General features: G+C 29.9%; 4 protein-coding genes across 4 annotated transcripts; all 4 read right to left on the bottom strand.

Moving 5' to 3' along the window:
* Window positions 1-881: 881 nt before the first annotated feature.
* LOC130671681 (uncharacterized) lies at window positions 882-5,446 on the bottom strand. The gene is made up of 5 exons (XM_057475730.1): window positions 5,443-5,446; window positions 5,002-5,113; window positions 3,044-3,249; window positions 1,257-1,364; window positions 882-1,074 (listed from the first exon to the last, which is right to left on the bottom strand). Exons 3-5 carry the CDS (start codon window positions 3,241-3,243, stop codon window positions 921-923), a joined length of 462 nt encoding a protein of 153 aa, XP_057331713.1. The 5' UTR covers window positions 3,244-3,249; window positions 5,002-5,113; window positions 5,443-5,446; the 3' UTR covers window positions 882-920.
* A 2,864-nt stretch (window positions 5,447-8,310) lies between these two features.
* Window positions 8,311-9,871, bottom strand: LOC130671682 (uncharacterized). Its single transcript, XM_057475731.1, has 3 exons — window positions 9,382-9,871; window positions 8,658-8,854; window positions 8,311-8,513 (listed from the first exon to the last, which is right to left on the bottom strand). Exons 1-3 carry the CDS (start codon window positions 9,493-9,495, stop codon window positions 8,408-8,410), a joined length of 417 nt encoding a protein of 138 aa, XP_057331714.1. The 5' UTR covers window positions 9,496-9,871; the 3' UTR covers window positions 8,311-8,407.
* A 698-nt stretch (window positions 9,872-10,569) lies between these two features.
* Window positions 10,570-14,514, bottom strand: LOC130670989 (uncharacterized). Its single transcript, XM_057474643.1, has 10 exons — window positions 14,330-14,514; window positions 13,282-13,619; window positions 12,876-13,030; window positions 12,736-12,796; window positions 12,581-12,662; window positions 12,232-12,510; window positions 11,813-12,143; window positions 11,415-11,734; window positions 11,255-11,333; window positions 10,570-11,184 (listed from the first exon to the last, which is right to left on the bottom strand). The coding sequence occupies exons 1-10, from the start codon at window positions 14,512-14,514 to the stop codon at window positions 11,086-11,088; spliced, it is 1,929 nt and encodes a 642-aa protein (XP_057330626.1). The 3' UTR covers window positions 10,570-11,085.
* LOC130670990 (putative aminopeptidase-2) lies at window positions 14,507-24,336 on the bottom strand. Its single transcript, XM_057474644.1, has 24 exons — window positions 24,188-24,336; window positions 23,554-24,109; window positions 22,995-23,456; window positions 22,732-22,915; window positions 22,579-22,654; window positions 22,426-22,507; window positions 21,993-22,348; window positions 21,629-21,912; window positions 21,351-21,541; window positions 20,920-21,273; window positions 20,758-20,839; window positions 20,611-20,667; window positions 18,173-18,660; window positions 17,627-18,091; window positions 17,384-17,567; window positions 17,246-17,309; window positions 17,092-17,173; window positions 16,667-17,025; window positions 16,305-16,588; window positions 16,043-16,239; window positions 15,657-15,965; window positions 15,516-15,594; window positions 14,868-15,446; window positions 14,507-14,804 (listed from the first exon to the last, which is right to left on the bottom strand). The coding sequence occupies exons 2-23, from the start codon at window positions 23,973-23,975 to the stop codon at window positions 15,309-15,311; spliced, it is 5,199 nt and encodes a 1,732-aa protein (XP_057330627.1). The 5' UTR covers window positions 23,976-24,109; window positions 24,188-24,336; the 3' UTR covers window positions 14,507-14,804; window positions 14,868-15,308.
* Between the last annotated feature and the right edge of the window lie 615 nt (window positions 24,337-24,951).

The following is a 24,951-nucleotide window of genomic DNA, read 5'->3' on the forward strand; positions in this document are numbered from 1 at the left end:
ACCACTTCTCTTTTCTCACTTCCACTCTCTTTTATACGACTAACAGTTTCCTGTGCCTTTGCGTTTGCCTTCGCCTTCATCTTCATCTTCATCTTTCCTTTCCTCCCTCTACTCTCTACTCTACACTACTCTACTCTTGTTACTTCCTCATCATTCTACACTCGCACACTTTTACTTCAAGTCTGGCTTCCTCTCTCCCCTTTGAATCCTCCCTTGCTCTCGTGAATTTGTAAGCCCCTTGATGTATACATATATAAGTAAACCGAGAGCCAATTAACAACACGATGGTTAGTGTTGATTCCAAGAGATACACTGGCTGGTTAATTTAATTGGAAATTCAGCTAAACGAGTTTAACAAGCGATACACTGCCTCAGCTTTTTAATAGCAATTTTTTTTTCAATTTTGAGATCAATAAATTAACTCTTCAACTGAAGGCTTTCATGTAAGTAAAAGAGTTAGCGAGTTAACAAAATGAATGGAAGAGATAAAAAAAGAAGTTCATCGAGTGATGAAGAACTTGATGGCGATTGTAGCGGTGATGACGACACGATGATGGTAATGATGGCGGCTGTTGTTGAGGTTTGCTGATGAGTTATATTAGCATTGCAGAGAGGTTCTCTGGCTTTGGTTTGGTTGGGTGTGCAAAGGTCGTTAGCTTTTGGTAAACACCCTAGGTGTCCAGTTTGCTACTATATTTTGTCTTGTTCCGTGTGCATGTGAGTAAGTGCCAGCAAAAGCAAACACTCATGGCTGCGGTGAATTTGTAATAATTTATTAGCAAATACGTGTCAATATGCTTTAAGCATGTAGGAATCAAAGTTATACTTTACACCAGGTATTTAAGTAAATAAAGTACTCGAAATAAATTCATTGACAGCAAAATAAATATTTTATTAATTTATATTTTTTTATTACAATTTTAAAATGAATAAATTCGTGATATTGAATCAAGCAATCCATATCCTTTGGGACAGTGTGAGTAGATTACTGTGCAATCATCTCCACGTCTTCCAGCTTGAGAAGCTTCTAAGTAATCCTTGTCAGCAAATGTCGAATTATTACCATAGTCCGGGCTGTAAGTACATATTAAATTATATTACTATCAAAGATCTGACAATGCATATGTACAGTGGATGTCTTAGTCTGTATGTTTGAAAAAAGCTTTTTGCTGGGTATTTACAAGCAAATGTGTGGGTTTTTTAAAATGTTTATACCCAGCACAACAAAATAAGTTGACAAAGTAATAACGACTTACGTCAAGACGACGTGTAACAAATTTTCAACAAGACTTTCACGGTTTAGCGGAACACTTGATGCCTCGCATATACTTTTTAGCATACACGCTTTGCCGTTTCCACTCCATCTAAAAAAATAAAAAAAACAACCCCATGTTGTTTTTATCTATTAATAACCATCCCTTGAATATGTCGATGCTGGCATCTAACGGAGTTCTGACCAACTTATTCTTTTATTAGGGGAGGGTGGGGCAGAGCGGCCCCCCTAAGCCAATTATTATTTTTTGTGGCTTTCAACCATACGATCACTTTACTTTTGTCCTATTTCGAACAAATTTATGGACATTTTGCCAAAATTCTGAAAAAATTTTTTTTTTTTTTGTGGGGCAGAGCGGCCCCCCTTCAAAAAGTGATAAAAAAAATTTTTTTTTTGGTTTTTTTTTTTTTAAATTGTTTTCATCATTAAGAATGTATTTCTTTCTCTTGACAACTATTTTTGGTTTTATATTACTCGAAAAACATTTTTTAAAGCGTAAAAAATCGTTCACTCTCGATTACCTTAATTACTAATTGTTATTTAATAAAAAAAAAAATCAATTCTATAATTTTACTTTATTTCAAAAATTTATCAACTAAAAAAAAAAATTTAATTTTTATAAATTTTTAGTGACCAAATTTGCCTCTTACATAGAGAAACGGCCGAAAAATATGAAAAAATAATTTTTTCGGAAGTTTCGGCTGGTCCATTTTGCCCCAGGTGTTATGCGTAGGGCTAGAAATGTGGAATTATAATAATTTTTTTGTAATTTGACGATAAAAATATGAAAAAATCACTTTTTCAAAATTTTGGGCTTGTCCATTTTGCCCCAAATGTCATGCGTAGGGGTAAAAATGCGCAAACCTATCGGATTTATAGTAATTAGTCGAAAAAAAAAAAATTTATTTTTTGGTCAAAATTTCAGGGGGGCCGCTCTGCCCCACCCTCCCCTATAATTATTTGTAAGTGTCCTTAAATATTGAATTTAATAAATCGTCGGATATTTATTTAAATAAGTATCGAGTTATTTCCATTGTTATAAGAATTTTTTTTTTAAACTATCCGGTGAAGGGAAGAATTCACTTGATTTATTAAAGTTTTATTTAAACAAAAAATAAGAGAATTTAAAAAAATGAATAAGATAATCTAGTGTAAATTTTTAAATTTTATCTCAATAATTGAATTTGATAATGGAAATAAATTTATCATAGTACATTGAACACTCGAGAGACTATCGCGATAATAAAAACTATCCAATTAGTTTTGACTATAAATTATTATCGAACGATTGTTAGTACTCGGATGATTGAAAGTTTTTATAAATTTTTTTTTATTTCTTTCTTATTCCTCGATGTATTTTATTTATTTTTCACATAAAAATAAATAATAATAATTTATCGAGCTTACCAACTTTATCATCATCATTTGTTATCATTGTTATTTTTATTTTTATTTTTATTGCCCCTGCTATTGTTATGATTATTATAAAAGCAATTTTGTATGCACAGAAAACGTTCATCGATAATTAAAGAGCTGGTGGAAAATTGTCTTTATTTTATTATATTGGAAAATAAGGATAGAGTGAAAGAAGGATTAATGAATTTGCAATAGTCAGCGAGAAATTGGAAGAACAATTAAGATTTTACTCGTTAATTAAACACATTTTTTGCTCGATTGAATTCTACAAGTATTGCACATCAATTATATTTATTTACTATTCGATACCAAATTTTTTTTATTAATTAAAAAAATTAATTTATAATTATTTACCTTTGTAATTCGTGTTCTAGTAATTCATAGAATATTCTTCTTTCATCATTACCGGATATAGATCTGCGTCGACGTTTTTTTAATGAGGAAAAATAATTTGTAAACGTTGTTGCGTTTTGGGGCAACGGGTATTGGAATTGAAAATTTTGACTGTACGTCAAAAGTCTTCTTCCTGACAATATCGGCATCGCAATTCCCATAAGAAACTTTAAATTAAATTTTGTTTAATTTAATAACAAAAAAGAGCATGAGATATTTTTTACAACTTCGAGATACGATAAAATAATTTTTTTTATTTGAATACTGATGTCTGGATTATTTTTTAGTTGAAATTTAACTGTCGGTTGCAACTAAAATTGTCGATAAAAAATCTATGTGTACTTTATTTTTATTTTTTGTATGAATTTTATTGAGGAAAATATAAGGTAATAAAATAGTAGCTTTTTGTAAATAGTAAAGAGTAAAAGAAAGAGAGAAAAAGATAGAGAAAGAGTAATGATGATGTCACGAAAGTACACATAAAGGTAGGTATATTAAGGGTGTCTCGTATAAGAGAGAAGTGCATGTGCATGTGCATGGCAGCAGAGCGAGAGCATGGATGTGGGGTGGCAAGAGGCAACGGGGGATGTTAAAATAGCAGCGAACGAGAGACAAACACTAAAGGAGAACGACAAAGAGGGCTTGAGAGCTGAGAGCAACGACACGACGAATAAAACCCCGTATCCAACGAGATGATGTAGAAAAAGGGTATAAAATTACAGCCGGCCGAAAGGTAGAGATGCTTTTTTGCTTTTTTGCTCTGGTCAGAGGTTTTCGCCAGCAGAGCCAGTTCGTCCGCTCGACTCGTTCCGCTCATATTTCAACTTTTTGAATCTAGTTTTATAATATGTGCCGCATGCCCATTTATCCTGTGACGATCTGATATTACTCTTAGCCACGAAGGAGCTTTCTTATATGAGACTACTTTTTTTTGCCCTATTTATTCAAAAATTCATCATCTCTATGTTAATTTACTTTGGGTTCCTTTTTCCAACTCTGGCATTACAATAATAACCCTAATTTTATTTTTTTATACCGGCTTTGTTAAATAAAAACAATAAGAATTATTGCTATACATAATAAAAAGAGGCATACCCAAAGTTAAATGGGGTAAAATGGGGTGTTATATCGAGTTTGAAGGCTCCCGAGAAGGTCTCGAGGCTCTGTGGGCTTTTCGGATTATATTTTATCCACAAAACACAGAAATAAATTTTTTTTTTGCTGTACTACTGAGTTTGATGTCCTTTCAGGCGAGTCTTGGGGCGTCATGGACAACTGGGCATCCATGAGTTTTATTCCAAGTCACCATAGGATTGCAAAGATTTTTTTATCGTGATTCCAAGAGATGGTGGACTTTCCTAAATAATTTTCCGCACCCTATTGAAAGTAAACAGGGTCCGGCAATATTTATAATCCTCATCAAATAAATAACCCATAAAATTGACGAGACAATAAAATAAACAGATTACTATGTTGTTATTTAACGAAATCTATAAATAAATATGCCTGGCCCTAGGAGGGATAGTGAGGACGAATGGTGGTTAATTATCGATTAAACCAATGAGGTGCGAGGATGCGGAAGATCGTTACCGGTCTACCCATTTTGCCCGGGAGACATCCAGATAATAGAAGCTATTACGAATAAAGTGCTACCTTGAGGCAATAAAACTCCAACGGATCCGTAAATAAAATTCGTCTTTATTCTCGTCTTCACTTCCAGCCACAATATTGTCTATTGATGTGGATAAAAAATATTGCTAAATAAAACAGGAAAACTTGTCAAGAAAAATATTTTACGTGATGCGAATGTCATATCTGACGAGCCGGCCAATAAAACGGATGTAAATAATATTTGAATAAATTTTTTCTGCTATTTATTTTTTTTTACCCACGTAAATAATAAATAAAATAACTCTTACCTTGAATGTGCCGCCATATGGATAGACAATTGGTGGTGGTGGGTAAATAATTTCATTAAAATTTGTTTCACTTGCCGTGGAATAGCGTCTGCTGTTACTGCAAATACTTGTACTGTAATAAAGTTCAATAAATAACAAAATAATAAATTTCCTCTTGACTCGCTTAACGTTTGAAAACATTTAATCTTCTTGTATTTATCCTGAAGATAATAAATTCATTATTAAAATTACACTCTGTTGTTTATCCTCAATTCACAGTAATTTTTATCTTTTAATAAAACTCCAGTTTAATAACGAGCTTTTAAAATGTTTTTTTTTTAATAACTTAAAAATAAAGAGTGACTGGATATTAGTTTTTATTGAATGCACAAGTGGAAATAAAATAAAAAATTTTTATAATTTTATGTGAAATATATAGATATATATATAGATATATATTACTTGAGATGAGTAGTACAGGATGAGTGTAGTTAGATTAATTCAAGTAAATACAATTTGGGTGAATGACTTGAGAGGTGATTCGATGCAATCGGGATAACTCGAAGTACAGTCACCAGCAGATCTACCCAACAGTTCGGCTTGACGGTACAATTTGTCGATAGTACGGTGACTTGAATTAACCTTCTCCGGTAAATCTTCCGTTGGACTGGATGCGGTAAAAATGAAATAAAGTAAAATGATAAATTGAATGACAGGTTATCGATACTTGACATCAAATCCTGAACGTATTTTTTTATGAATCTATTAATATATTATATCAATATATAGAATTAAATCTTTTTTTTATTTATGTTCTTAGAATAATACACAGTAAAAAAGGATCCGTCAAAATCAACATATATCGTGTGTAAAACGACCGTTTTACACTTATTTATGTGTTATTTTAACATGTTGTGAGTGTTAAAAAAAGTTACATACGCATATGTTAAAAGCAAAAATTTTCCAAGAATTCTTTTGTGATGGTCGACATTATTCTTAACATATTTTGTGTGTTGATTTTACAGTAACATATAAAAAGTGTTACTTTCGAATAAAATAACATTTTTGTGTTCAAACAAGATAAATACTGTGTGTTAAATTGACACACAAAAGTGTTAAAAATTCAACACACAGAATTTTAACATACGTTTTTTTTACACTTTGACGATTCGTTTTTTACTGTGTAACGGAAAAATGAGGGAAAATGAGTCTTTTGAATAAAACGGGTACCATACAGAATTTATAATTTTTAAAATTAAAATCTTTGACGTAAAAAAAAATTATATCCAATTATAAAAATTTTTTTTTTAATTCTTAGAGAACCGTCTTGTACTTTTTCTCACCAGATTCCAAGTAGTTTTAATAATAATAATAATAATTATTATTATTATTATGATAAATAAAATATAATGAAGGTTTTAAATAACCAACTGGTATATTTAAGTAAATAAAAAATGAAGGTATCATCTGTATATATATAAAAGCTCATGAACCAGAGGAAATAATACGCTCTAACGATAACCTAACGAAGCTTACAGTATAACTTTGACTAACAGCATTCATATTCTCTCGTTAACTACACTCTCTACTTATTTACTCTCTGGCTTATTTCTTACCAGCTAACTCAATCTAACAACTTTAATTTCTCTCTATTCGTACACAAGTAATACAAGAGTTAGTAAAATAAAAGCGAGAAATATTGACATTCATAAATCTAAAATAAAAACATCATAAAGACCACGAAGTTACTGCGAAGTTATCAAATAACGCGAGTTATCCGAAGCTTTTAAATTTTAAACGGGAAGTGTATTTGCTATTGCATAAGAGACAAAACCTTTGGTGAAGAAATAAATTTATATTATTTTGTATTTTAATTAAATGAATGACAAAAAAAATGTATTTACTTAGTTTAGTTTGAGTTAAAAATTTAAACTTACGTCAGTAATAAATGAACAACATCAACGAGGATGTCGCTGTTTACTTTGCTCAATGGAGTTTCTGCAAGCTCGCAAATACTTTTTAAAAGACACTGTCTACCGTTGCCCCACTTGTAACTGCAAATGGATAAGAAAATATTTTTTTTATTTTAATAAATATATTTAAATAAATATACTTGATTTTATTACAAGCTTTGCATTTTATTATTACTCGGAAATAACGTCATCAGCAATTTAAATAATTAATGGACTGTATATAATAGTCATAATAATAACAACAGTTTATTTTAATTTACGTTGACTTGATGGATACTAAAATTTATTCTTAGTCTTAGTAAAAAATTTTACTGTAAATTTACAACAATATTTTTTATAGAAAATTTAATTTTTAATTAAAATTTTTGTCGTTCTTAATAATTTACGTAGATTTTAATTTTTTTTTAAGTCAACTGCTCAAAGAATGCAAGTACAAGTTTTAATAAATAAAAAAACCTTTAAGTAATTAATTTGAAAAAAAAAAAAAAAAGAAATATGTTTAATGAATAATTAAGATTTTGTATTATAATCGCATAGACGACATTGAGTGGCGATAATTAGTGGCTCGTCTTGACGAGACGACAACAAGCAAGATAAAGACGAAGACGAGGATGAGGACGAGGAATGAGGACCGATGACAACAATGACATCGTGACAACGACAGTGACGTCAACTACAGTGTGGACAAGTAAAAGAGAAAGAGAGTACTTGAGTCTCATTTTACTCTTTTATTTTCTTTATGTACTTTTACTTTAGTTGCTGGTGGTACTGGTACTGGTACTGGTACTGGTATTGGTTGGACTGGGAAGAGGAAAAGAGAGACCAGAATCGATTCTCTCGAGTGGACTTGATTCCACCCCCGCGGCAACACAAAATTCATTACGAAAGGTGTACGCGCGAAATTGCTCGTGATTTTATCTCGAACAGTTTGCTTGTATATAACTACAGCGACAAAGAAAGCTTTACTAACGAGACAAAAAAAATCTAAATTAAAAGTTTAAATCGTCCGAATAAATATTTTTTTATTTATTCTGTCGTTTAATTGTTAATTACCTGATAAATAAATTAACTTTAATAGAGACAAGTCTCATAAAGTATTAACTGTTTCTCAAACGTACCTACTGAAGTAGTGGAATTAAATTTGCCGGGACTTAAATTAATTGGAACATGCCAGAATTTATTCAGCAACAAAAGATACTACTTCACATGCTACCTCTTTGTTTTCTTTAATTATATTGTTAATTGTAATTATATATAATAAACTATTTACTTAAATTTTAAATGAAAATAAGGATAAAAATAATGGACAAGGTTCAACTATTGGCATGATAAAATTAATGCGGCTGGATAAAACAAAACGAGTTGATACAACTTAAATACTTTATTTGCTCTCGTTTAAACAAATAAATGTGTATTATTCTAAACCGTTCAGCAGCAGGAATCGCTGGGGATTTTCAGTGCCATTGTCGACACGCAAACGCAGCAGTTAACGTCCTTCGTATATAATATATAAAATAACGTGGGTGTAGGTTAGGAAATTCGATAATCCACTGCGGTACACTGCAAACGATTTCAATGCTCGATTATATTCCACTAATTTATTTTACTATTTCATATATATGTATATCTTTGTTTTATTATTTTTATATTTATATTATCTACGGTTAATTTTTTTTTTTTTAAATTGATCATAAATAAACTTACCGATCTAATAAATTTTCAATAGACATATAAATATTCTTTAGATCAAAGTCATCAGTATGACGTGAGGGAACAATAGTCGGTGATTGTAATTGAGTTAAATTCCAGGGCAGTGCATAATTAAATTGAAATCCAGCTGAGAAAACAACGTTACCTTTTTTATTAGTTGCTAACAATGGCACAGACACTCCAATAGTAAACTATAATAACAACAACAACAACAAAAATAATAATAATATAGATAGTATTTTATCAATTCATTGTTTTCATGTGAATAAATCGTATCTATCATATGTATGTAAATACAAGTGATTGATGAATATGTTTATTTAAACTAGGACATATTTTTATCGTGCACTAAAAAATATTTCATCGGTTTATTCAGTGGTTTATTTATTTAAAATTATGAAATTTGAATATCAAAATTTGTTCAAAACTTAACATAATAATTGTTTGCACGGTAATCATACTCGGGAATTAATTTTAACATCAGTTGGCTGTTATTTACTTATTAGATTGATTGTTTGTTTTTATATTCAAGTTAAATATTAACTAAGTGGCATTTATTGTTTAATTTATTTGCTATCACACAATAAATTTATAAGTGGATTAACAATTTATAGCTGACTAATGGGAGCTTGAATATTAGATTTATGCTAATCGGTAATGATTTAAAACCAAACAATTTTATAAAAATAAATTCTTTGAATTTAATGGCAACTCTTACCTGAAAAACGGAATTTTTAGGAAACAGAAGAACCGGAGAATGATTTTCTTGTGCAATTGAAACAATAGAGTTTAGTTGTATTAACACGAGTAATGATGACGTGACACGTAACATCTCAAATGAACTGGAGGTAGAGTAACGAGTGAGGTGAACAGAAATAAAATAAAATTTGAAAAATCTCGAAGAGTAAAATAAAGAAAGAAAAAAAAAGCTTGTTCGGGATGAACAACTCACACGAAATCTTTACTCTTTGCTCAAGTAATTGGGACGTGTGCATCAGCATGGCTGGTCAAAGACCCACGATATTCTCTCATCGTTTCTGTATATTCTGTAATTATATATATTATTGGAAACTCGTTCTCCAATTTTACTCCAACTCCATCTAGCCATTACTGCCATCCGTTTATTCGAGCAAACCAAAAGAAATAACGCTAATTGAGGATTTGCGGATTTATATTTTTCTTTCAAGTTTTATAAACTTTTTATCTCATTTCATTTCATTCTATTCTTTAACGAAAACAAGATCAACTATTAACCACATTGATAGAGATATTTTTTTATCTGATTTTATAAAGGATTTAATTTTTTTTACGAGCTATAATATTTAAATTGAATACATATCTATTATTAAGCTGACTTTAAATTTTGAATGACTCGAGCTTCAAGAATTAATTAAGATGGATCTTCATTTTTATTATTAAAATAATAATAATAAATAATTCATAACTTTTGTAAAGTAAATAACTAAAAGTTGCATTTAAATTAAATAATATACTAATAAATTTCAGGGTATAATGAATTAATAAAACTTTGGTACAAATGAAACTTTCATTACTTAAAATAACTACAACTCTATTCGTTTATATCAGTAAATTTTCTTGTTCGCGAAATACTTTAGCAATAAATTTAGTAAAAGTTGTTTAATTGCATCAGACTTGACATTGTCATCGTTGTAATAAAAATAATACCACTATTGTGTAAGTAAAAATAGTGACAAGTGTAAGAAATACTAGAAAGAAAGTACTACTTTTCAGTAGAAACAATGCGGCCGTAAATGACAAGACACGACGTCAGAATTAACAAGTAACGAGTTTAGAGTTTAGAGTTTTCGAGTTGAAAATTAAATGTCTTCCCAGTGTAAGTGACAAAAGACATAATATATATATATAGATGTAATACATAAAATAGATGAGTAAATTGCCGCTGAAGTAATTCCTTAACGTGAATTTAAAGTCTACGACATTGTCACGGAGAAATATCTGAGTATGTTCAAAGTACTCTTGTATGCAAATCTGATGTTACTCGGGAACTTGAATATATATCTTTCTCCCTACGATTCGATACCGTATAGGAATTCTAGTCGTATAATAGTTGTTGTAGAGAAATAGTATTACTATAGTACTAGTACTAGGGTTAGTGGCAGTCATGGGTATTGCATTTTGGCCAAGTTACAGTTATATCCTGGCGCTCTTATTCGACGTCCGGTATCACTCAGTTTCCTTGAATTATTTTATTTAATATTTATTTTATTCTCTGTGCACTCGGTGAATCTCGAAATTTGCATTACTACTGGGCATTTATTAAAAATAATCAAAAATTATGAGAGTTTATTTTTTTTTATTTTTATTTATTTATTGCCAAATGACAGTGATATTGCTGAGTAATTTGATTTATAAAAAAAAAAGCAAGTAATTTTCGTTGGAATTAGATTGAGGAGTGAACATTGGATTCGGCGATCCTGTAATAATTTTCCATGCGTTGTTTTCCAAAGTAAGGTCTACCATTTTCCAATACATTTTTTAACTGTTGAAAATTATTGTTTACTTAAAAAAATATTTTTTCTTTGAAAAATAAAAAAAAAAACGTTTCATACCTTTTTGAGTTGAGAATCACTTTTGATGAAATTTTTTGCTATAATTGTACCGATTATGATAAATTCGATATCCGTCTCACTAATGTAGTAAAAATAAAAATAATTAGTGATAATAACAATAAAATTAATTGATAAAAAAATAATATTGTTAAATTCTTACGTTTTAAGTTTTGCTTTTTGTTGGCGGACTATTAAAAAATCTAGAATAGAATCGACGCCTATAATACTTTTTTTTGCGATAATTTCAAACATCAATTTGAGAACGAAATTCGATTTTACGGAGTTACTGTTGAGAACCATTGACATGAAATTATTTAAAATATTTTTGTTTGATGAACATCCAAGTGCCTGATAAATTCCGATTCTTTTGTGATGACTATACAATTTGTATAATTTATCCCATGTGTTCTGATCAGCAACACGCATTACATTACAGAAAAAAATTTGTAGATTTTTATTCCGCTTTAATAAGAAATGATCCTAAATATATATAAAAACAAAATAATAATTTTATGTTCATCTATAATTGTCAAAAATTAAAAAACTTTTTAAAATTACCAGGAAATTACTATAATAGTCATGCTTTCGATAAAAAAAGTTATCATAAACATAAAAAAAATAATTCCAGAATCTAGTCATCGGAATAGAATCTGTTTCTTGTTTAAGATATTCATCTAATTCAAAAACTAAATTTGAATTGAGATGTCCAAATTCCGTCAATGTCAAAACATCGTCAATAATCTGTGCACGATTTACTGGATGAATTTTTACATATTTTGATGTTTTGAGATAATCGATTATCAGTTTCCAATTCTTCTCATCATAATTAACACGATAATTACCTATAACACAAACTCTAGCAATAAAATCGAGACAATTGTAACTAATACTTACCAATCAGCTGCTTATTGCATATAACCCACTGATCATTAGTTGCTGCTACCGAAATAATAATATCATTGAAGTCGGGATTAAACCACCAAGTGACCGCCGTGTCATCGAAATTTGGATTATTTTCAGTTGCGCAAGTCACTGGAATCCAGTATTTTTCATTCAAATTTTCTGAGGGATTTTTTGAAAAACGTCTTTGTGTGACAGTAACAGAACGTCTTGAGTAATTTCTGGTTACGTTAACGACAGGGTATCCTTCCGTAAGTAACAAGTTACCCAAAATTTCCATCATTCTCAAAACATTAACGCCTAATATCTCAGAATATTTATTGAGAAGATAATTTGTTTCCAGTACTCCTAAGTGACTATTCAATTAATCATAATTACTACGTTTATTTATTTTAATTTATCAATTTGATAAGAATAAAAAAATACCTTTGCACGGCTAAACTGTGCAATAAATTACGCAATTTTACTTCACCAATAATATGTAATATTTTTATAATCTTGAGGTCAACTGTGAAAAATAATATATTAGTTGATGCATTATTCAAAAATAAGGGGATTCTTATTTTTAACATTTAGCTTACAGTCGCGGGAATCAGAAACCTGATGAACAATTTTTTCTACTGCATATGGGGATTCAAAAAACTGCAATGTGTATTTATTTATTAGAAATACTACCGTAGTAATATAATAAGAAAAAATATTTATTGGATTTTTGAATGACCTGATCAGTTGTAGCTGCTACTAAATAAGTGATAACTCCATAATTGAGAAGAACGTCATTATCATTATTAGACTGAAAATTGTAGAAAGGATACCACTGCATGCAAATAGAAAACGCTATTTGTTGATGCAATTTAGTTTTCGGTTTCCAGATGTCTGAATTATTTTTGATAAAGGTGACAATTTCATTACTAAAAAAATATAAGTGTGAGTTGTCTTATAAATCTGCGGATTCAATGGAATCGGTTGAAAAAATAAAAATTACTTTGTGATAAGAAGTCCATAGCTATAAAATGGATTGACTTGCGGTAAAGTAATATTATGTAAGATAACGAAATCAAAATTTTTAATTATTTTATCGTGATTAGTTATCCCGGTTATATTTTTCATAGCCCTCCATATTTTACCTCCAATAATAGATAAATTATCGTAATTATTATCGGCATCTGTTAACGTCCATACGCGGTAGGCTTTATCGTAATGTGTTGAGCACTCAAAATTACCGATAACAAAAGCCAATTGATGAGGAAATAGTAATGGTGTTTTTTCAAAAATTGTCCATTTATAATTATAATCAGTTGGAGCCAGAAATATGAATCGATCTCGTGTATTAGAAAGTGCTCTTTGATCTAGATTGTGTCTGAGGGATAATTCAAAAGTTGTTTTTGTCGAGCCGTCATCAAACCACCATGGAAAAATTTTACTTGCATCTCGGGCATTTGAAATTTTAGTCGACAGCAACCATCTATACAAATTTTAGTTATCAATAGTTATCAATTCATTTAATCTAGAGTTACTATACACTGTAAAAAATCACCGGGGTAAGTCCAAGCGGTGTAGGTGTTAAAATTATCGGTGTTAAATTTACCCCCGAAAGCGGTGTGAAAATAACGCCGCCGCCGGTGTAAATATTCTGTACCGGTGTTAAAAAAAATTCTCCGGTGTTAAAATAACACCGCTGCCGGTGTAAATATTCTAGACCGGTGTTAAAATAACGCCGCCGCCGGAGTAGATATTCTTTACCGATGTTAAAATATTTTACTTTGTGAATATTTTTACTTACTCGATCACTATACTTGTTAATAAATGATATTTTTTATTAATTTTCATAAAGAACTGATATTTTTTGTGTTTTATAATCTTTAAAGTTAATACTCGAAGCGGACGCAGTTTACCCTGCTTTTACACCGGTATTACTCCGCTTTTACACCGGTTACCCCGCTTTTACACCGATATTACTCCGTTTTTACGCCGGTTACCCCGCTTCTACACCGATTTTACTCCGCTTTTACACCGGTTACCCCGATTTAACACCGGTATTTATAACACCGGTGAATTACTCCTCCTACACCGGTGTAATTTTATTTTAACACCCGGCGGAGTTAAAATAAGTCCATTTTTAACACCGCTCTTTTTACAATGTAGCAATAAGTATAGGAGTCAAGAGTTGCTCACTGTTGTTCACCGAATTCATCTTGATATGGAATATAAATAAACGCTTCGGACAAATTTCTACTTATTAAACCTGAATACATAATTATCAGAGTATAATTCCCTTTTGTTATTTTGTCTGCAAATCTTATGGTCAACAAATCTGATTTATTGTCAATATCATAGTCTTCTGAATTGTATCCCACCATTGAATTTATCAAAATGATATTTTTTTTAATTTCAAGATTTTTTACGTGAAATACAAATGGATCATTTGTGTCATTTTTAATTTCTATTTCAGAATGTATTTCGCCGTCAAAAGTTAAATCATTCAAGTTTTCGATGTGAGGTACCAGCGTTATTTTAAAATTTATTAGTGTAATATTGTCAGAGATATAATTGGCGCTAACAATCAATGGAATTAAAAATTCATAAATAATAATTTTTACAACTATTGCTAAATAAGTAGGGAAATTTTTCGTTAACATCGTGAGCTTTTCTAAAAAATAAAAACAAATTAATGCAATAAAATAAAATTGCAGTACGAAATCTATGTACTTACCGAAATTCACGTCAAAGGTTTAATTTCAAGCTTTTACTAATAATTGAAAAAAAAAAGAAAGATTAGATACTTAATTTTTTTAGAACGAAGTTAGTGGGGTTTTTATGATTTCAAAAGACTTAATTATTTGATAATGTTATAGATAAGTTTTCAACATTTACTTGCTGCGTAAAACGTAAAGGTTGCCGAGGGCAATTAACAAAAAATATAATTTTATCGTTATGATATCTATATATATAAAACTACGACGAGTTTACAAAATGTTTTATAGCAGAAAAAAATTTAATTTTTTAATCTATTTATAAACTATAGCACAATTTTATAGAATAAAAGTGATATTTTTCACACTAATGATTTATACATTTGAATTACGCACAAAAATACATTATACGAACAAGGATAACAATACAACATCCTTAGACAACATAAATAAATCCATTATTATTTATGTGAAAAAAATTCAACCAGGAATTGGGAGTGGAGGTTGACCATATGAATGTTGTTTTCAGCAAAATTAATTTTTTTCAGCATCGCATCATGGCTTATTCGTGCAGCATCATTGTTTAAAATTGTTTTAAACTAAAAACAATTTTTTTTTTTCAATTTTTAAAATAACATTATTTGAAATTAAATTAAAAATGGACTTACTTTCTCAAGTTGATGAGATTTTTTTATAATACTTTGGAGTGCAAATACGCCAATGTGTACAAACTCATATCGAATATCACTGAAAATAGAAAAACCAATAAATAGAATCAATTACATTATTGAATTCAAGTGTTAACTCACGAGTCGTCATATTTTTTCTGAATTTCCAAAAGGACATCCAGTATAACGTCAATTCCTGCGTCGTTTTCGTTTGCAACAATATCAAAAATTTTTGACAGATCATCAAAATCATTGGAACTTTGTAGCATATTGTTAAAAACTAGCATCAAAAAAGTCTTCAAAATATTTAAGTTTGACGTACAACCAAGTGCTCGTAAAATATTGTCATCTTTATCAACAATGAACTTTCTGTATAATTGATTCCACGTATCTTTATTGGAACCGCGAATTCCACTGCATAATATAACTGGCATATAAAACTCATCGATCCTGCAGACATAAAAAATCAGAAAAAAAAAAATAGCAAATTCTTGTAATGCATAATATTTATTAAGCTGAAAACATACGGGTTTTTAATATGATTTTCAAGCCATTGCGTTAATTTTTCGGATGCATAATTTGTACAGAATGACGAATCAAATCTACAGGTCCACTTTAAGAGAGATGCTCTTTGTAATTTTGTCATGTAATGATCATCCCCATTGGACATATCATCAGTTAAAACTGTTCTTTCTAACGCTGTAGTTTGCTCCAGTACATAACTCTAATAAATAGTAAATATAACATTAAATTATGAGTGTTATCGTGATAATTAGTTAAACAAACTACTTTAAAGGCATCGTAAAAATGACAAGTTCGTAATGGTGAGTTGTAGTATAGATATTCAAGCTGACGCCAAAATTCAGCCCATGGATGATAATCTGTTTCTCTTTTAAGGTATCCCATCAATTCCAGTGGAATATCATAACCGATGTATGCTCCATCAGCTAAAGTGAAAGCGTCGTCAATAAGTTGCGCACGATTTAGTGGATGAATTACTGAATAATTGTCATTTTTAAGATATTCTATGATTAATTTCCAATTATTTTTATCATAATTAACTCGGTAGTCACCTATGTTAAAAAATAAATAAGCTCGTAGTTATCAGCGATCACACAAAATTTAGAGACATGTTAAATAATAAATTATACCGAATTTTCGTTTATTGCATATAATCCAACGATTTTCAGGAGCTGCCGGAATTTCTAACGAGCTCATATCAGGATCGAACCAATGAATATCCGTAAGATCATCAAAATTATGATTGTCCTCAGTTGCGCAATTTATTGGAACCCAGTACTTATATTGCGGACTAACGTATGCCTTTTTCATAAAACGTTCTTGGGTAATGAGGGCCCTGTCTGTTGTGTAATTCCTTGATACAAAAATAATCGGATATCCTAGAGTAGTCATCCAATTTGATAAAGCTTTTTTGAATGTTGTATTCATACTTCCTGAGATTTTAGCGTATTCGTCAATAAGGTCAACCGATGAGTTCGCTCCAAATTTACTGTCAAATTTTTAAATTTAGCCTTAGTTTTGTTGGTAACAATTGTTAAATATAAAATTTACGTACTTGTCTTTTATATAACTCCGCAAAGCTTTGCGAAATTTATCTTTGCCAAAGATGTTAGCGACAGTGCGTGATACGACACCAGCTGCCAAAAAAAGAGATAATCAATTTATCAGTTACCGTTAATATTAGAGTTCAAAAGTAATGATGTACGCACGTCTATTGGGATTATCCAGTTGGGAACGGAAATATCTTTCTTTAACATCCCAAGTCTGTTCGATCTGTAATTTATATTCATCGATTTTAATAATGTATTCAAAATTACAAACCAATTATTGATATGGAATTTTTTTACCTGATCAGCCATACAGACAGATACATAAATACGTAAATCGTAATTCAAAAATGAATTATCAAAATTATCTAGTGTAATATCGGCATTTAATATCCACTGATCGTACAGTAACTGTGACAATGAAACCAAAAATTTAACTACGCGGTTGTTATTTCCATAACTGTCATACGGAATATCCTTTTTGCTAAAAATCAACCGTAAAATAAATAAATTATCATAATTTTACGATATTTTAAGATATACCTGATGACTGAAAGTCCCCAAAACAGCATTTTCCATCGGTTCTCTGTCGGAATCACGACGATGTCAACTTTTTTAAGATCATACTCATCGTAGGTGATTCCGGTAATGTCTTCCATCGCTTTCCATCCTTTGCCCCCGACGGTAGCAAAAAAGTTTCGGTGATTTTTCGAGTTTTTTGATGTCCATACTCGATACGCATTGCTATCATCAGATAAATATTCCAAATCACCCAAAACAAATGCCACCGAGCGTATTGATAAACGTGGAGTTCTTTCGAAACTAGTCCATATATAATTAAATTTATTTTTGACGCTTATTATTGAATCATATTGGGTATTTGACAGGGCAGTGTATTTACGATCATGTTGTACAGAAATTTCGAAAGTGGCAGTTAGATGTGGATCATCCCAACATGGCATTATTTGACGAGCATTATTATCGTCAAAATTAGTCAATAGTAACCATCTATTAAATGAATATATGTATTTTGTTATAATTATCAATGCGACTATTGTTATTTTGAATAAGCCACTCGGGCTAACTTACTGTTTTTCGTCTGATTTATCATCATAAGTACTGTAAATTAAACCTTCTATGGAATCTGTGTTTATTTTACCACTATACGATATATGGAGTGTATAATTTCCTTTGGATATTTTATCGTTGAATTTAATTTCTAACAAGTCATTTTTAGGATCAAGCAAATAGTCCTTGAATATTATTGTAAGTGTTTCATTCGTCAAAATAATATCTCCATTAATACGGATATTTTTAGCGTTTAAAGTTAAGACTTTGATATCAGTTTTAATCTGAATATCAATGAATGATTCACCATCAAAGCTTAAGTTAGTTTTATCTTGAATATTTGGCGCCAATTTAATTGTATAATGAGTCGGTATTGTATGATCAGGTAAACTAGGAGAGTCATAGGTTTCCGATCTCGCAGACACAATTGATGGTATGATAATTCCATAGATTAGAATTTTTGTAAAAACATTCAAACGAATTTTTGAATGTGTTGTTAACATTATTGGCTATTATCGTTTATTAAAAGAATACTATCAATTTTTAGATTAATATACAAACGATTTCGAAATTAATAATAAATATAGATAAACTTACAAGAGTTTTCTAGAAAAATTTTTCTTGCCTTTTTTTTTAAAGTAAAATTTTACAATAGGTACTTATGCTCTCTATAAGTACGAATTCCAAATCAACAGATAAAAACAAACATTTATTTTTGGTGGATAAAAGCAATATTATAAAATCTTGTAGAATACACTAACTTCAAAAATCAAGTAAGCCAACGTAGCTTCACCTTATCTGAATTTGAAAAATTCTATCTCTTCATAGCGTTTAATTAATAATGACGTCGAAAATCAATATCTTATCGACACTGATACACTAGCTATTTAATTTCATTTGAAATTAATACCATTATTACTTATCAATGCCTTCTAATACACGATTCTATACATGATATATATTCTTTGATTTCTGTAAAATTTATGAAAGCGTGCAACAGTATATTGCTGCTTGCTTTAAATCGTATTTATTATCATAATTTTTTTAATGAAACTATTGAAATGATAAATTTATCAGTCAAATCCACGTATAATTCTATTTGGTTTTAAAAAACAATGATTCGAAATAGATAATAAATTCGTTCTCTACACTGTAAAAAGAGCGGTGTTAAAAATGGACTCGTTTTAACTCCGCCCGGTGTTAAAATAAAATTACACCGGTGTAGGAGGAGTAATACACCGGTGTAAAAAATACTGGTGTTAAATCGGGGTAACCGGTGTAAAAGCGGAGTAAAACCGGTGTAACAGCGGAGTAAAACCGGTGTAAAAGCGGAGTAATACCGGTGTAAAAGTAGGATAAACTGCATCCGCTTGGAATATTAACTTTAAGGATTATAAAACACAAAAAATGTCAGTTCTTTATGAAAATTAATAAAAAATATCATTTATTAACAAGTATAGTGATCGAATAAGTAAAAATATTCACAAAATAAAATATTTTAACACCGGTAAAGAATATCTACACCGGCGGCGTCGTTATTTTCACACCGCTTTCGGGGGTAAATTTAACACCGATAATTTTAACACCTACACCGTTTGGACTTACCCCGGTAATTTTTTACAGTGTATCATTCCGAAATGTAAAAAGAGTTTTGAAATAATCGCCACGAAATTTTTGTAATTATCAATATTTTTAAAAGACGAATTAACCTGATTATGAAAAAGTTATTGTAGAATTTAAAAAAAATTACTTACAGTTGTAATCAATTAAGACTTAAACGAAATTTGGCGGGTAAAATATTGCCCACAATATCTGACGTTTCGAATTATAATATTGACATGAAGATTTTACTGAAATTTATTTTTTACCTTCTTATCCTTGATAAATATATATTTTGTCAGATAATGGTATGACTCAACAATATATAGTCAGATAATGGTATGACTCAACAATATATAGTTATTTTTGAGTTAGATCATAAAAATTGAATTACTCATACTGATAATTGTTACGACCGAGTGTAAAGTAATAAAAATTTAAATAAACAAAAAAAAACCCGTAAATTATCACAATAAAAAATAAAAATAGTATATTATACACCTAGGGAGGAAAGTAGGACATTCCAACCCTCGTGTATAATTGCGTACTCGAGCCGAAGGCGAGGGTGGCAAACTCGTGGATTGGGACTTCGTACTTTCCTTCCTAATTCCTTCGTAATATGCAATAATACGAGCACACAGATTATTTTAAATGGAAAGAAAAAAAATCTATATTACGTATTTCTAAAATATATATTTAGTGTGACATTCTTTTTTAACAACAAGTGAATATATTTTTTTAATAACAATAAGCATTGTATTGGCAGTAATATAAATTTAATTAATTAATTACTTTATTGTCTCAAAATATTTCATTATTTTATTTAATTTTTCACTGAATTCGGAGATACGTTTTTCAACATAACTTATCCTTCCTGCATCAATAAGAGTATTGCCCTGAGACGAAAGTAGTTTCAACTAAAAAAATTAATGATAAAGATAAAAAATTATTAATTTAAATATTTTCTTGACATTGAGGTAATATATATTGATAAATTTTATAAATACTCTTTGTAGTTGATCATCAGTTCTTACAAAGTCTACAAGACTGTCGACAGCATCGTATCTAAAGTATTCATCAAGCAAAGGGCTAAGAAAAAAAAAAACCAACAATTAAAATAATTATATATTACAATAATGACAGTCGAGAATAAAAAAAATTAATATTACGTTCCGTCAGCCTTAGTGGAGTTGGATTCAATGTCTAAAAGAGCGTCAACGGTTTTTTCATTTAGCCGGCAAAGCTTTTCGAAAAATTCCGGTATAATTATGTCTTCAATAACATTTTCCATGACCAATATTACAAACTTTTTTATTACTTCTTTGTTTAAAATACAACACAGAGCATAAAGAAGCTCTTCTTCTTTAACGAATTCATATCTACTCCTATTATAAGGTGAAGTGATTTGGTTTTTAGGATCTCGTAAATTTAGTATATACTTTTCCCATAATTTATTCCAAGTATCTTCATCTGCGAAACGTATTCCATTGTTAAGAATCACAACTTTCATTTCTGAAAAAATTCTAAAATTAAAACGAAAATAATAGTAGAAAATTTCATTTATGAGTATGAAATAATACAATGGTAATACTATATTTACGGATATTTATCTGGATCGTCGAGCCAATTTTTAAGTTTGGTAAGGGCATAATTTCCCCAATCACTTGACCCAAAAATGCAATGGAGATTCATTAAAGGAACTCTTAAAAGTCGCGTAGTAAAGTCATCATTGGCTTCATCCGCGAGTAGAATCCGTTTTTCTAATTCGGCAGTCAACTTCAAGACATATTTCTAAATGACAAAATATAAATACATTTACTATCAAATAATAGTGAAAAAAACCAAAAACAACGAGTCATATATTTATTAAAATCGGACCTTGAAATTGTCAAAGTATGGGGAAATATGTAATGATGAATCATAATATAACTGATTAATTTTATGCAAAAATGCTGCCCATGGAGCGAATTCTGTTTCACGAGTAAGATACTCCGATAGTTCAAAAGGTATACTATAGTCAAGAAATCCCCAATCGGCAATAGTAAATGCATCGTTAATCAGCTGAATGCGATTGAAAAGATGAATTTTTGAGTAATCATCAGTTTTCAAATAATTTATAATTAGTTTCCAATTTTTTTCATCATAATTTACACGATAAGTACCTAAAAAATTTACAAAAAAATATAAATTTAAATCAAAATTATGACTTGCATTTAATTATAAAACATTTATTAATTAATACCAAAATGTTGTTTGTTTAAAATTATCCAACGATCACCAGCAACTGTAACCGGAATTTCAGTTTTCATAAAATCACCATCATACCACTGACTTACAGATGTATCCTCAAAATTAGGCTCGTCTTGAGTTGCCCAATTCAATGGAACCCAATATCTCCAATCTGACTCCGGCATATTCAAAAATCGCGCTTGATTAACAATCGCTTTGTTTGCTTCATAATTACGAGTGACCGTGAGTGTGGGGAATGACGAAAAATAATTCCAATTTTTCAATACTTTTTTCATAAATTCTTTCATGTCTCCAGATGCTTCTACGATTTCATCGGAAAGCTGACTGACTATTTGGTCTTTAGATTCACTTGTAACAAAAAATATCATAACTGTTCAGTAATTAGCTACAAAAAAACTTGATCTGCTGGATATTAAATGACATACTTATGTAATATATAATTTCTTAAAGCCGCTCGGAAGTTGTCTTTACCCAAAACATTTTCAATCGTACGTGAGATATAGTCATCTGTAACAATTTATAATGAATTAATGTTATTATTATTATCATACCTAATATTAATAAAAATATAAGCGTACAATGAAATTTATCCCAATTTCCTTCTTGCCCTTGTCTATTAATTAATCGGTCAATGGAATGAAACGTTTTATCAACCTAGAGTTGATTAGATATAATTAATAATAAAACAAGCTAATTAAAATTTTTTAAATCAAACATAATATAAATTTAACCTTATCAACTATCAGTTGAGCTAAATAATGACGAAGGCCATAGCTGAAAGGTCTTCCTCTACCAGAAGTGACACTTTGAATAAGTCCACCGAACCAATGATCGATAAATGAAGTAGCTATGTTCGTAATTGTGGTAATTTTTTCAGTTTTATCGATATTTTCTTTCCATCCGATACTCACGTGACTATAACGAAAATTATCCATATTTGAATTTACAATGAAACAACGTACATTGCGTACTGCGCAATAAATTAAAAACTTACTTAACGATACAAAGTCCCCAATTGCGTTGTTTAATTTCAATGAATTCCGGCAAAACGACGACATCCAATTTGTTGTATTTATGCTCTTTATGAGTTATACCGGTAACATCTTCCAATGCTTTCCACAATTTTTCCACGATTTTAATGTCATTGTTTTGATAATCAATTGTATTTTTGGGGAGCCACATTTTGAAGGGATCGTCGTGCGCAGATAAACATTCTAAATTGCCAACAATGAAAGCGAAGTGATTTGGAGAGAAAGTTGGAGTTTTTTCAAAAATTGTCCACACCAAATCTGAATTTTCTGCTGTTATTGTTTCTTTTACCGGCGCATTTGATAATGCTGTGTATTCTCTATTATGCTTGATGGAAAATTCAAATTTTGTGTGGCAGCAGTCAGCTCTCCAGGATGGAAACAATTCTTGAATACCGTCAATTTCAAAATCACTCAGTAACATCCATCTTTTAAATTATAAAATTTAAAAAATATAAATAATCATTACGTCATTACTTGTTCTATTCAAATGCGTAATAGAAAAAAGTAATATCAGTTACTTACTGTCTTTTCCCAGATTTATCAAAATAAGAAGCATGCTTCAAAACTTTAGTACTTTCGCGAACTTGACCTTTATACTGGACGTATAAATTATAAACTCCAACAGCGATTTCTCTATCAAAGTTTATAATCAATATATTGTCGGTGCTATCAATAGTAACAGTATAATCGCTTGACTCGTAAACTTCATTCTCTTTTTTCAAAATAACATTCTCGACAGCTTCCAAATTTTTCGCGTTCAATTTAAACGAATTTCTTGGTTTTAAATTTTCAAAATCTATGGCGACTTCTCCATCAAAAGTGAACTCATTTTCTTGAATATATGGTGCCAATTTTATTTTATAGTGACGTAGGACTACATCATGGCCATTAACGAAATTGCTTAATTTTGTTTCAAATGGAAGTCTATAATTTGGGTCTGACATTGTTGAGATAATATTTGTTGACTTACTTTAATGTTTACACTAAAAATTACCACTTGCTTCAATTATAATTTCTCAATTAGTTTATAAATTAACCAGAGTATTTATTCAAATTATAACAGCGACTTATCCTATAACTTAATAGAAAATATTTATATAAACAACAAAATTAATTTTGGAAACGGAGTAAAAATTAATAATAAGTAAGAACGCACAATCGGTGAATTTAAACGTGTTTGAACTTGTTACAGCTGTTCTGTGTTTTGTCCTCTTCTACTAAAAAAGATCAACACTTTGTATTTGTTCTTGACTCTTTCTAATCTGCCTTAGTGTATTTGGAAGGGAGGCGCAGAAATGACTTCATTTTTTCTATTTACTGCGCATCTAAATTTTATAGATTTCTCTTTTCGACCGTTTGCCTAGTAGACCAAAAAAAACAAGTCGAGTTTCACACCTTGATATTTCATTAATTCTGTTAGCGCGTCTTTCAAAAAAATAGATAAAAATACCAATTGCTTTTGAATGATTAACAATTTATTACTCTTTCAATAAATCATTTTCATTGTACTCTATATCTTAGACAAAATATTGTGTTTGTTTCTTTGCGACCAATATTGTAGAGTAATTACTTGGGGATGAAATCATTAACATTTAAATAGTTAAGCGTTTAATTACATGTACGATGATTATTAATCATCATTAATGTAAAGTTTAATCTATTAATGACTGTCATTTCTGTTACATCTAATCATGGCACAGGGCTTGGAATCGATAGGATAGATATAATAATAATGATAATAATAATAATAATAATAATTATCGTAATAATAATAATGAAAGGTAAAAAGGGTCTTGAGTATTTCAATTGAAATGAGAACTCAGCTTCAATACATACAGATATATATCCATTTACTCTCTGTTCTATATACATTTTAATCTCTTTTTCTTTGCTTTTATCTATCGTCGTAGCGTTCTCCAT

The sequence above is a fragment of the Microplitis mediator genome, chromosome 7 (genome assembly GCF_029852145.1).
Source record: "Microplitis mediator isolate UGA2020A chromosome 7, iyMicMedi2.1, whole genome shotgun sequence".
Taxonomy (NCBI): Eukaryota; Metazoa; Arthropoda; class Insecta; order Hymenoptera; family Braconidae; genus Microplitis; species Microplitis mediator.

Bases quoted from the DNA above. Each gene is read 5' to 3' on its own strand.
- LOC130671681 (XM_057475730.1), bottom strand. From the start codon at position 3,243: ATGGGAATTGCGATGCCGATATTGTCAGGAAGAAGACTTTTGACGTAC. The intron at 1,365-3,043 runs GTAAATAATTAT...TTATTTTTTTAG, and splicing joins CTAGAACACGAATTACAAAG to ATGGAGTGGAAACGGCAAAG. The intron at 1,075-1,256 runs GTAAGTCGTTAT...ATGTACTTACAG, and splicing joins TTGTTACACGTCGTCTTGAC to CCCGGACTATGGTAATAATT.
- LOC130671682 (XM_057475731.1), bottom strand. From the start codon at position 9,495: ATGTTACGTGTCACGTCATCATTACTCGTGTTAATACAACTAAACTCT. The intron at 8,855-9,381 runs GTAAGAGTTGCC...TTGTTATTATAG, and splicing joins CTAAAAATTCCGTTTTTCAG to TTTACTATTGGAGTGTCTGT. The intron at 8,514-8,657 runs GTAAGTTTATTT...AATCGTTTGCAG, and splicing joins ATTGAAAATTTATTAGATCG to TGTACCGCAGTGGATTATCG.
- LOC130670989 (XM_057474643.1), bottom strand. From the start codon at position 14,514: ATGGTGGGATACAATTCAGAAGACTATGATATTGACAATAAATCAGAT. The intron at 13,620-14,329 runs GTGAGCAACTCT...AAATTTGTATAG, and splicing joins GATGAATTCGGTGAACAACA to ATGGTTGCTGTCGACTAAAA. The intron at 13,031-13,281 runs GTAAAATATGGA...AAAATAATTCAG, and splicing joins TAATTTATCTATTATTGGAG to ACATCTGGAAACCGAAAACT.
- LOC130670990 (XM_057474644.1), bottom strand. From the start codon at position 23,975: ATGTCAGACCCAAATTATAGACTTCCATTTGAAACAAAATTAAGCAAT. The intron at 21,274-21,350 runs GTAAATATAGTA...TTTTAATTTTAG, and splicing joins GACGATCCAGATAAATATCC to AATTTTTTCAGAAATGAAAG. The intron at 17,568-17,626 runs GTATATCTTAAA...GTTGATTTTTAG, and splicing joins TGGGGACTTTCAGTCATCAG to CAAAAAGGATATTCCGTATG.